The 10,641-nt window shown below is 54.2% G+C and overlaps 1 protein-coding gene across 1 annotated transcript; it reads right to left on the bottom strand.

The window, feature by feature from the left end:
* Positions 1-132: 132 nt before the first annotated feature.
* On the bottom strand, positions 133-10,635 carry CHTF18 (CTF18, chromosome transmission fidelity factor 18 homolog (S. cerevisiae); the record flags this gene model as incomplete). The annotated part of the gene is made up of 21 exons (XM_009069255.1): positions 133-269; positions 734-791; positions 1,503-1,613; positions 2,445-2,589; positions 4,319-4,449; positions 4,947-5,096; positions 5,174-5,398; positions 5,549-5,711; positions 6,322-6,452; positions 6,698-6,796; positions 6,873-6,966; positions 7,618-7,751; positions 7,899-8,022; positions 8,190-8,287; positions 8,434-8,646; positions 9,197-9,338; positions 9,539-9,591; positions 9,731-9,820; positions 9,903-10,074; positions 10,185-10,311; positions 10,443-10,635. Coding segments are annotated over 21 exons (2,790 nt in total), but the record flags the coding sequence as incomplete, so codon positions are not given.
* Between the last annotated feature and the right edge of the window lie 6 nt (positions 10,636-10,641).

Here is a 10,641-nt window from a genome sequence, read left to right on the forward strand (position 1 = left end):
AAGTGGGTTATAAAAATAAACAAACAAAGATCATGGACACACACACACACACCATCCATGGGTTAGAAAGCCAAAAGTCAGTTTATCCCTTCAGTTCCAACTCTATAATGTCCTGGCTCCATCTCTGCCCTGCTAGAGCAGGTCCTTGATGTAGATATTCCTTCTGACAGCGTTGGAAAAACCCTCATTAAACCGGAACCACACGTCGCTCCTCCCCACAGCCTTTCCCATCTGGCTTTCCAGAGACTCTTCCTTAGAGGCCTGAGGGGCTGTGAGGAGGGAAAATCCAGCTCAAAAACTTGCAGAAACTCTAAAAGTTACAACCTGTGCTCAGGCTGGATGGAGAGGGGTGAATCAGGGAGCTGCTGCTGGGAACAGAGAGTGGGTTTGGAAGGGCAGAGCTGATGCTTCCATGTCCTGAGTTCTGCAAACTCTTACAGCACCCATAAATCCATTGGGATGGGTGCCAGAATCATGGACCTGCCCACTGTGTTGGGGTCTGTGCACCCAAAAATCCCTTCTCCACCCTGCTTATGTCCCCCAGGGATGGTGCTCAGAGACAGGAGCCACTCTTGTCCAGGCACTGAGAATGCAGGGACCCCCCCAGCAGCACCCATGGCCATCCCATCCCTGGGGCTGGGGCCACCTACTGCCACCCATCCCGTGCTGGGTGTCTGTGCCACCTGCCCAGGGCTGGGGTCACCTATGGGCATTCCATCCCTCTGCCACCTACCCAGAGCTGTGGCCACCTGCTTCCGCTCAATTGGCCTCCCAAAAAAATCAGTCTCAGGCTGTGAAAAGCAAAAAGCAGAAGGTGAGTTGACTCTGCAGCACCTGCACTTACACCTCATGTTTGGAGATAGCCAAAAACAAGGCAAGTTCCTCTTTGCACAGAACTGGACACAGGTGACACCTCTCAGCTCTGTCCGATTAAAGCTCAGTCACCCCAAGGCAACTCCACAGAGAGCAGGAGCCAACGCTGCAGAAAGGGCCAGTGGCCTTGATGGAATGCAAACAGCATTCAAACCCAGGTGGGAAAGATAAAATTTAAGGCTGATCCTGCTAAAATGGGGTTTTATGGACAGCCAAGGGCCAGAAGCTGAGCCCGGGAGAGTGGCAGTGGCAGGAAACCACCTCTGCTCACCTTGGCCACTGTTGGGATGCCCAGGGTGGGGGATCAGTGGAGGATGGACACATCCCTCCCAATCAGCTTTTCCAACCTGCAGCTTCCACAGAGCCCAGATTCAGCTATTTCAGCCCAAATACCCACATCTATTTCCTCCCCCACCCCTGAAAGCTTCACAGAGCACATCCATAATGTCACCCAGATCTAATTCATCCTGAAGCTGCAATCCCAGCGATGCCTTTATGGGACACACAGTGCTCTGCTGGGCTATTAAAAGAACCTGGACTAAAAAGTATAAATACCAGTGGAGCCAGTGAGGCTCTGGCAGCCCAGGTAAGTGCTGCTGGGAACTGAAGCAGGAATTGCAGCCCCTCACCTTGTCGTGCACCGCTGCCCTCCGCACGATGTGCTCCAGGCGCTGCTGGTGGTTGGGTGTCCCTGCTGGCCCCGTGTCTGCTCGCTCCTCACTGAGGCCATTCCCAGGTTCCTGTGGGGAGAGACCAGACCTCAAGGTTTGGCCATCAAGCACCTGTCACCCATCCCACCCCAACCCTTCTATCTGCTGTCAGTTTCATTACAATATCCCAACGGCTTGGCACAGATTTTTCCATCCTTTTCTGCCTTGCAGCAGCATATGGGATCAGTCCCAGCTGAAGTCCCTTTCCCTGGGACTTCACAGTCAGCACCATGTAAACAAGGAGCCTTCAGAGATGTTTTTGCAGCATCTTTGCCCCACACATCCCCCCAGAGCCCTTCTGCTGCCAGAAGGGGCTCTCAGGGATCAATTATCCCTGTGGCACCAGGGCAGGGCAGGCACCAGCTACACCTGAGATGTTTCTCAGCTTTTTCCACCCTTCTTCCATCTTCTTCTGCCTCCATGGAGGGTTTTGGCAGTGGGCAGAGCAACTCTACTCCTCCTGGGGGCTTTGGGACCTTTGGAAGTGATGCAGCAAGGGGAGAGCAGGTCAGCTCCCCCACGGACATGACCAAACCAAAGCCAAATGAACCAAAATTCTCACCTCATCACAACCCTCATTAGAGAGCTGTAGGGTTCAGAGCTCCAACTTACAGCGGAGTGTTTCCTTCCAGAATTCCTGTAAAAAGCTGAGCCCTTTGGACTCACCATGCCAACACAGAAGTGAAGCCCTGAAGGCAGATGTGCAGGCAAACAGCTGCGACTGAGGGGGGTTAATCCTGGATTTCCATTTGCAGAGCGAAAGCCACTGGCTGCTTTGGAAAAACCACATCTCCACACCATCCCTAAGGATTTTATCCATATCCACAGCCCTGCCACCCCCCCGGAAACCTCCCTCCCTACCTCTCCCAGGCTCCGTGCCTGCAGCAATGCCTCCATCCTCCTCATCTTCTCCAGCTCAATCTCCCTGGCGATGAGCTGCTTGGCCTGGTAGCTGAGCTGCCTGCGGGCTGGCAGCTCTGGGAAGCGACACACAGCCTCCACATTCCTGCAGCACGGAGAGGGGGAAGCAGAGAGAATAAATCAAAACTAAAAATAAGCCAACATTATGCAAACATTATGCCTGACATGAGCACAGGGACATGGGCCACACACACCCCCCAACACTGTCCCCCCCAGGCTCCAAGTGTGATCCTGACCACAGTGCCTCAGTTTCCCCACCACTGCCCTCTCCGAGTCTCCAGTGGTGCTGGCTGTGTGGAGCCAGGGTGCTGCAGGGTGGAATGGGAATGCTGGAGGGATTACAGGATTTTTAATCTTGGTTTTAAAGCAACAAGAGGAAATTGCAGGCGGGTCTGTGTGGAACAGATTGCCCTGAAAACGCCAAGGGCATAGCACAGCTGAGGCAGGAGCAGCACCGTGACCCTTCACAGCCACCCCAAGGTGCCCATGGGGAGATGTTTAATTGAAATACAGCCATGAACAGTAATTTGGGATCATCAGAGCAGTTGGATTCTTAATGAGGTTGGTGCACCAGGTCTGGTGTTAGGCTTGTTTCAGTATAGCAACACCCCCAGCATCAAGGAGCCAGCTGGGCCAGTCCCTCTGCCAGCTCTAAATATTTCATATGTATCCACCATTTATTTAATATTATTGTCCTTATAGGGAGAAAAGTCCTATGTCAGATAGCTCTGCAGACAGTTAGAAATGAGCTGTCAAATCGATGCTTCAAAGTTTTACAGAGAAAACACAAGTTTTGCTGCCAACAACAGATTTGTTTGCCAGAGAGATACTGGGATGCAACTCAGGTGTCACCAGGATGTGACACCCCCATGGTCCCCATCATATGATGGTTGGACTTGATGATCTTGAAGGTCTCTTCCAACTTTGATGATTCTGTGATTCTGCTCACAGCCAGGAAACAGGCCCTGAACTCACAAAACCCCAAAAGTAATTCCAAAAGGTGGTTCCCAACATCCCATGTTTTCCACATGGCTGTGCTGGGGAGGTGGCATGGGGAGGACAGGGGGAGAATGGATCCCCACGGGCCTTTCCCTGAGGAAAAAAAGCATACTAGAGCACTTCACTGTAATTAGATAGTTGCTGATTTAACAGAGACTCATTTTTGTAATTAGCTTTGCACCAGGAAGACATTAGTGTTGCTCCTCACTGTGGCCAGGTCTGTATTGCCTCTCGAAGGCTCCTGGGTGTTTACAGCTCTGCACAAACTTAAAGCAGAGTCAGGATCAGCTCTAGCAATGGTCAAGCTGTGAATTTATTAATTAACTTTGGTGACAGTGACCTCCTGTCTGCAACATGCCCAGGTGGACCTGCTGTGCCCTGCTGCTTCAGTCCCTCCTCCTCCAGCTCCGGTGAGAGCCAAAGGAAGCTGCTTCCTCTCCTTTAATCCCATTAAAGCTAAACCAGCTCTGCTTCAGCCTCAGCCCAAGGAATCAACAGGGGCAGCCAGACCATGCTGTGGATGGAGCAAAGCCAGGAGTTCTGACTCCTTCTTGAGCTCTCTGCTGTTACTGGCATGGGATCATCAGAGAATCCTGGAATGGTTTGGGTTGGAAAGGACCTTAAAGCTCATTTCGTTCCATGGGCAGAGACACCTCCCTCTAGCCCAGGTTGCTCCAAGCCCCATCCAACCTGGCCTTGAGCACTTCCAGGGATGGGGCAGCTACAGCTTCTCTGGGCAACCTGTGCCAGTGCCTCAGCACCCTTACAGGGAAGAATTTCAACCCCCACACCTTCTCTTCACCCTTGGGACTCACGGATCAAGCTTGTAGACGTATTGGCCCTCGGGCAGGCGTTCCTGGTGGTAGGTGAGGTTGTAGGCCAGCATGGTGCTGATCAGGTCTGCCAGCTGTTGCTTCTCCTTCTGGCTGTAGAGCTGAGTGTTGACCTGGGGAGGAGAGAGCATCACTCATCCAGAATAACTTCTAAACACAAAAATAGCCTGAAGCACAGGGTTTGTCTCTGTGTGACGAAGGACAGTTAATACTCACGAGGTTCAGACTAAGTTTAGTTCCCTATTAGGGTCACACATCCATCCCAGAGCAGGGAGACAGACAAATGGGTCTAGGTGACCCAGGTGCTGGTAAGGGACTGTGACAGACCCCCGAACTCCTGCTCAGCCAAGCCCACTCCAGGTGCAGGGATCCAGGACCCCTCCACACAGCTGGGTATCTCAGAGCCACATGCCCAGCTTCTCACCAACATCTGCATCAGCTGCAACATCAAACCAACCCCAAATCTGGGACAGACATCCAGGATAGCTCAGCCTGGGCAATACAGCACAGGGGATGTCCTCCAGCCCTCACAGAGGAGCTTGCAGAGGGGGCATGTCACCCAGACAGAACTCCTGCCACCGCAATGAGAGGGGGGCCAGGGGGCACTCACCGGGCGGAGTTTTGGAGAGATGATGTCCAGCAGCAGACACAGCACCTCCAAAACCAGCGACTGCTGCCCTGCGCGGCTGCGGGCACTGGGCGTGATCCCCGACACCATGGACATCACCAGGTTCTGCATGTGGTTCAGCTTGGCCACAGCCTGGTGGAGAGGACAGGGACAGCTCAGCCATGGTGTCCCTGGAGGGGGCAGAGCCACTGTGCCCTCCTGGTACTTGCCTCGTGCTGGCTGCTGGGATAAGAGAGTCGGGGGATGTTGGTGGCTGCGAAGAGCAGGTGGAAAGCCACGGGCAGGAAGGGCAGGTATCGCATCAGCTGGAAGCTCTGGCCATGTAGGACAGCTCGGCTCAGCAGGTCAGAAAAGCCCAACCACTCTAGGGCCAAGCACACCGAGCTGAGGGTGGAATCCCGCAGCTTCATGTGCAGGAAATTCTCAAACAGGCCCTGGAAGTGAATGTGGGATTAGAAACAGTTGAAGGTCCAGTAGATGGTCCTGTCAGAGCATGTCACTAGGATTCTGAGCTTCCCACTGAGCTCAGCTCCAGCACAACGTAGCAGGGCAAGGGGCCTGGCTCTCCTCTTGGCTGCTCTTACCTGGGCAAGCTTCTCCTGCTCCCCTGAGGAGATGGCGAGGTGCAGGATGTGGTGGAAGCGGTGGGAGGTGGAATTGAAACCAGATGAACCCCTGAGGTATGACAGGTCCTCATCACCCATCAGGAGCTGGGCTGGCAAAGAGGGGTCCATTCCTATCCTGGGCCTGGGGGGAGCCCAAAGAGAAGAGTTGAGGGTTCCCTGGCCCTGAAGGGACCTATGCAAGGAATACTGGGACCCTTGCAAACTGGACTGGAGGCAATGCCAAATTACTGGGTGCTAAACGGAGTGGTCAAAAAGCATCTGGAATGGCTTTAAATTGACAGAGAAAGGTTTAGGTTGGATATAAGGAAAAATTCTTCCCTGTGAGGGTGCTGAGGCACTGGCACAGGCAGCCCAGAGAAGCTGTTGCTGTCCCATCCCTGGAAGTGTTCAAGGCCAGGTTGGACAGGGCTTTGAGCAACCTGTTCTGTGACTGATACAAATCTGCTGAAGGGCAAGCCAGCTCTCCAGGACCACCCAGTGTCTTGCAAGCAGATCATGGAATCACAAAGTCATGGAATGGTTTAGGTTGGAAGGGACCTTAAAGACCACCCAGTTCCACCCCCTGCCATAGACAGGGACACCTTCCACTAACTCAAGTTGCTCCAAGCCCCGTCCAGCCTGGGCTTGAACACTTCCAGGGATGGGGCAACTACAGCTTCTCTGAGCAACCAGAACACCACAAGGCAGCACAGCCCAAGCACACAGCAGATCTAACAAATCCCCCATTTTACCTCTGGAGCCTCGGGAGCTGGAAGATCTCTTGCCAGATCGAGAAGAGCCCCTTGTTTTGGTCTTTCAAGCCAATCTTCATCGTCTGCACCACCTGCACATTCAGCTCCTTCTGCCCTCGGCTGTGCAGGAACTGCAACACAAGTGAGGGGCTGAGGGAAACAGAGGGGCTCCCCACAACTACTGAGGAAAGCCAGAGACAGCGACACCCACTCTTCTGCCATTTGTAGAGTTAAAAATAACACAGGGGACAGGGTGGATATTTTAGGGATCTGCCTGGAACAAAGTTTTTTCCCTTCCACCCCCATCTAAGCCCAGACCAAGCCCAGAGCTACAGCACATCTGTGTCCCTCAGGGATGTCCTGGTGCCCCTGGTACCTGCAGGGTGTTGATGCAGGAGCGGATGTCGTTCTCGGTCTTCTCGCAGAGGGCCAGCAGTGCACTCATGTCTGCCCTCATGCCCTGCTGCAGGGCGATCTGCAGGAGCAGGAGAGGGGAGTCAGAGGGAGGGACTGTCAGCTGGGGGGCCAGGGGGGCCTCAGCCATGCTGCACCTCGCAGAGCCGCTGGGCGAGCCGGGACGTTGCTGTCCGAGGGAAGCTGAGCAGGAAGGATTGCTGCCGGAGCGGGCGCAGGGCAGGGACGTACCTGGCAAAGGGAAGGACAGTGGTGTCTGAGTGACCACAGCAGAGGAAGAAATCCAGCTACTAATCATGGAATCATTAAGGTTGGAAGAGCCCTCTGAGACCATCAAGTCCAACTGTTGCCCCAGCACTGCCAACACCACCACTAACCATGTCCCCAGGCAGCACATCTACATGTCTTTTAAATCCCTCCAGGGATGGTGATTCCACCTTTGCCTTGGACAGCCTGTGCCAGGGCTGGACAACCCTTCTGGTAAAGGAATTTTCCCTAATTTCCAATCTAAACCTCCTCTGGCACAATATGAGACCATTTTCTCTCATCCTGTCACTTGCTCCCTGGGAGCAGGGCATGACCCCCACCTGGCTCCAACCTCCTGTCAGGGAGTTGTAGAGGGCAAGAAAGGCCACCCTGAGCCTCCTTTTATCCAGGCTGAGCTCCTTCAGCCCCCTCAGCCACTCCTCATCAGACTTGTGCTCTAGCCCTTTCCCCAGCTCTGTTCCCTTCTCTGGACACACTCCCCAGTGTGCTTCTTGTGAGCGGCCCAAAACTGAACTCAGGATTCAAGGTGCTCTGCTCAAAGAGAGACAGCAACAGCAACCAAATCCTTGCCTTGTCTGGTCTCTGTCCCCTCCAAGACACAGAGGTGACACTCACTGGTCGTTGCAGATGCAGATGATGGGCCTGAGCAGCAATCCACCCTCACGTCGCCGTCTCCGGCCCGTGCCACCCGCTGCCTCACCCTCCACATCCTTACGGTGGATGATGTTCAGCAGCACATTGATAGATGCCTTGGGAAAAAAAACAAGGAAAGAAGGGATGAATTCTTGCTGTTGAGAGGCAAGAAACAGCTGATGTAAAAGGGGATGAGCTGCTAATGGGGTCATATTAAGCAATTAATGCAAAAGGTGGCCAGATCCAGGTGCCTGGGGACTCACTGCAGGTGCACCATCAATCTCATCGATGATGAGGCAGTTGGGCTTCTCATTGGCTCCCAGCACTGACTTCATCTGGGTGGCAGCTTCGATGCGGGTTTTGAAAACCTCAGGGCTGCGGTCATCACTGCAAGACAGGATGGTGCCAGGTTAGTGTGGCACGGTGTCACCTCCAGCACAGGACCACTCCAGCACAGCATCACCTCCAGCACAGCATCACCTCTGGCATGGCACCATCTCCACCACAGCAACACCTGTCCCAGGTTCTGTGCTGGGCAGCTGGCACAGACTCACCTGGCGTTCATCTCAACGGCATTGTACCCCGCATGCCTCGCAATGACATGGGCCAGTGTGGTCTTTCCCAAGCCAGGTGGGCCACAGAGCAGGGCTACCTGTGGCACAGAGGTAAGGTCAGACTGGCAGGCAGTGAAGTAGAGCTTCTTCAGCTCCCACCAAGGAGAAGACTCTGCTCCTCAGCCTGGTGGCAGGATGAGGACAGGGGAGGAGACCCACGGCAGTGACATCCTGTTCTGCTCACCTTGTGTTTGGGTCTCTTGTGCTGGTCCAGCTCAGCCTCCAGAATCTCCTCTGTAAGCTGGACCTTTGTTTTCCACTTGTTTGGATGTTCTTTGGGATGGCTGAATGGGGGACGAGCTGCAGTGCTGGGCTTGGCTTTCTTCACAGCATTCTCTTTCCCAAACACCACCGTGTCCCAGAGCTTGAGCCACTTCAGGAGGCAACGGTTTGTGTACTGCAGGTTGGGAAAGAAAGCACAAAAAGTCCATGGAATCTCAGAAGGATCCAGTAAAAGGTTCTCCTCCATGGGAGAGGCTGCTTAGGCTTCCACCTGGCATCGCCCTGGGACAGCATAGGAATGCACTTCTCTTCCCAGTTCAGCCACCATCCCTCAGGGCAACCCAGGACAAGTCACATCAGTCCCATCCCTGCTGTCTTGGCTCAACCCAGCACTTCTCAGTCTCTTCCATCATTTCCAATTCCCTACAAAATTCCTAGAGCTCAAAAAAAATCAAAATAGCTGACAATTCCTGGCTAAACTCCTCACAATCTTTTTTGTCTTGTTTTGGTCATGTTTCATAGTTTCTTTTGTCAGAAGCCCCTCAGCCTCCAGCTGAAAAATTGCCATCCCAAGCTCTCAGGGACTTAGGACTGCTCCCAGGAAGGGCCAGCATGGACACAGGCCCCCAGCAGTGCTTCCAAAGGCAACACCCTGGTCCCACAGCATGAAGGAAGAGGTGTTAAACCCACCCAACCCCAAGCTCCACTTATCCTTAGCACCTCACATCATCACTCAGCAGCTCCAGGTAGCACTGAGGAGTGAATTTGTCCACCCAGAGGCAATGGAGTGCAGATTCCTCCTCGGCCGCTGGATCCGTGTTCCCAGCAGGCTCCAGGCTCTCAGCACTGGGCTCACTCTCAAGGCAACTGCAAGAAAGGATAAGCTTGCCCAAACCATTCAGGAAGCCAGAGCAGAGCTAGGAATTACACCCAGGCCTCCCAGTCTGGGGATGATGAGGGCTCCTCTGCTTGCAAGTCCCTAAAATCTGGACTCCCATGAAGTATTGTGGGAGTTCCAACCAACTGCGTTTCAGGAATAGGAGTGGGATTTCATTCCAACATCTCACCTATTTATTATCTCTGTCAGCTGCTGTGATGCCTCCAGGACATGCCTGCGACGCTTGAGCACAAAGAGAGGGAGAGGAGGGTCAGAGACACCCCAGTAATCCATGGCTGGGGGGAACAGGGATTTGGGAGCCAACCTTGTGGCTACCAGGGGTCACAGGGAAAGATGGGAAGGTCAGAGTAAGATGTGATACCTCTTCATTCACCTGTTCCTTCAGGTAGGAGAATGGCACTCCCAGCAAGTGGAGTGGCGTGCGTGCATTCCAGCCCAGGGAATCTGGGAGCTGCAAGGACACAGCACAAACAAACCCCTGAACCATCTGGAGACCACAGAGAAGGAAACCCAACCTTCAGATCCCTCCTTACATCCGCTCCTATCCCAGAGGGATCATCCTTCAACACCAGGAAGACCCTGGTACCCTCGGTGGATGTCACATTGATGTAGTCTTCCAGGATAGGAGGTCTCTTGAGCACCCACTTCTTAGAGGATGGTGTGGTCTGCAGGGGGGTCATGCCACTTATGTCCAGGTGGTTGGAGCTGCAAAACACCAAATTCCTTTAGCAGGGCTGAGGGAAAGGGTCCTTGAAAGTGGGGTTAAAGGGCCCTTTCCCTCACCCCTGCTAAAAATGGGGTTCAAAGTGGCCAACCTGGTATTGTGGGAAGCAAGAGGTGCCTCTGGGCCACCATCACAGGAAACATCAAGCGCCAACTCATCATCTGCACCAAAACTGAGCTTCTTAGCAGCTTCCAGGCGCTGTCGCTTTGGCTTCGGGGCTGGGAGAGACACCAGGAGGCAGGAAGAGAAGCATCACTGACACAGGGTGATCCAGGGGATGCTCCAGCACCCTGCACCGCGCGGGGCGGGGGGAGAGGGGCCAGCAGCACCAGGGATGGGTCAAACCTACTGCAGGGTGCGGGAGGTGGCGAGGAGCTGAGCGGGACACAGTCCCGGTCCCTCTTCCTGGGATTAGCGTCAGCGAGGAGGTCCTCGGGGGGCTCGGGCTCCTCCGGCGGCTGCCTCCGGGCCCGGAACTGGGAGATTTTGGGGCCGGTGTGGGGAGACGATTCACCTGCAAGAGGAGTGCCGGTCACCGGAGGGACCCG

Source organism: Acanthisitta chloris, unplaced genomic scaffold (assembly GCF_000695815.1).
Source record: "Acanthisitta chloris isolate BGI_N310 unplaced genomic scaffold, ASM69581v1 scaffold20902, whole genome shotgun sequence".
Classification (NCBI taxonomy): Eukaryota; Metazoa; Chordata; class Aves; order Passeriformes; family Acanthisittidae; genus Acanthisitta; species Acanthisitta chloris.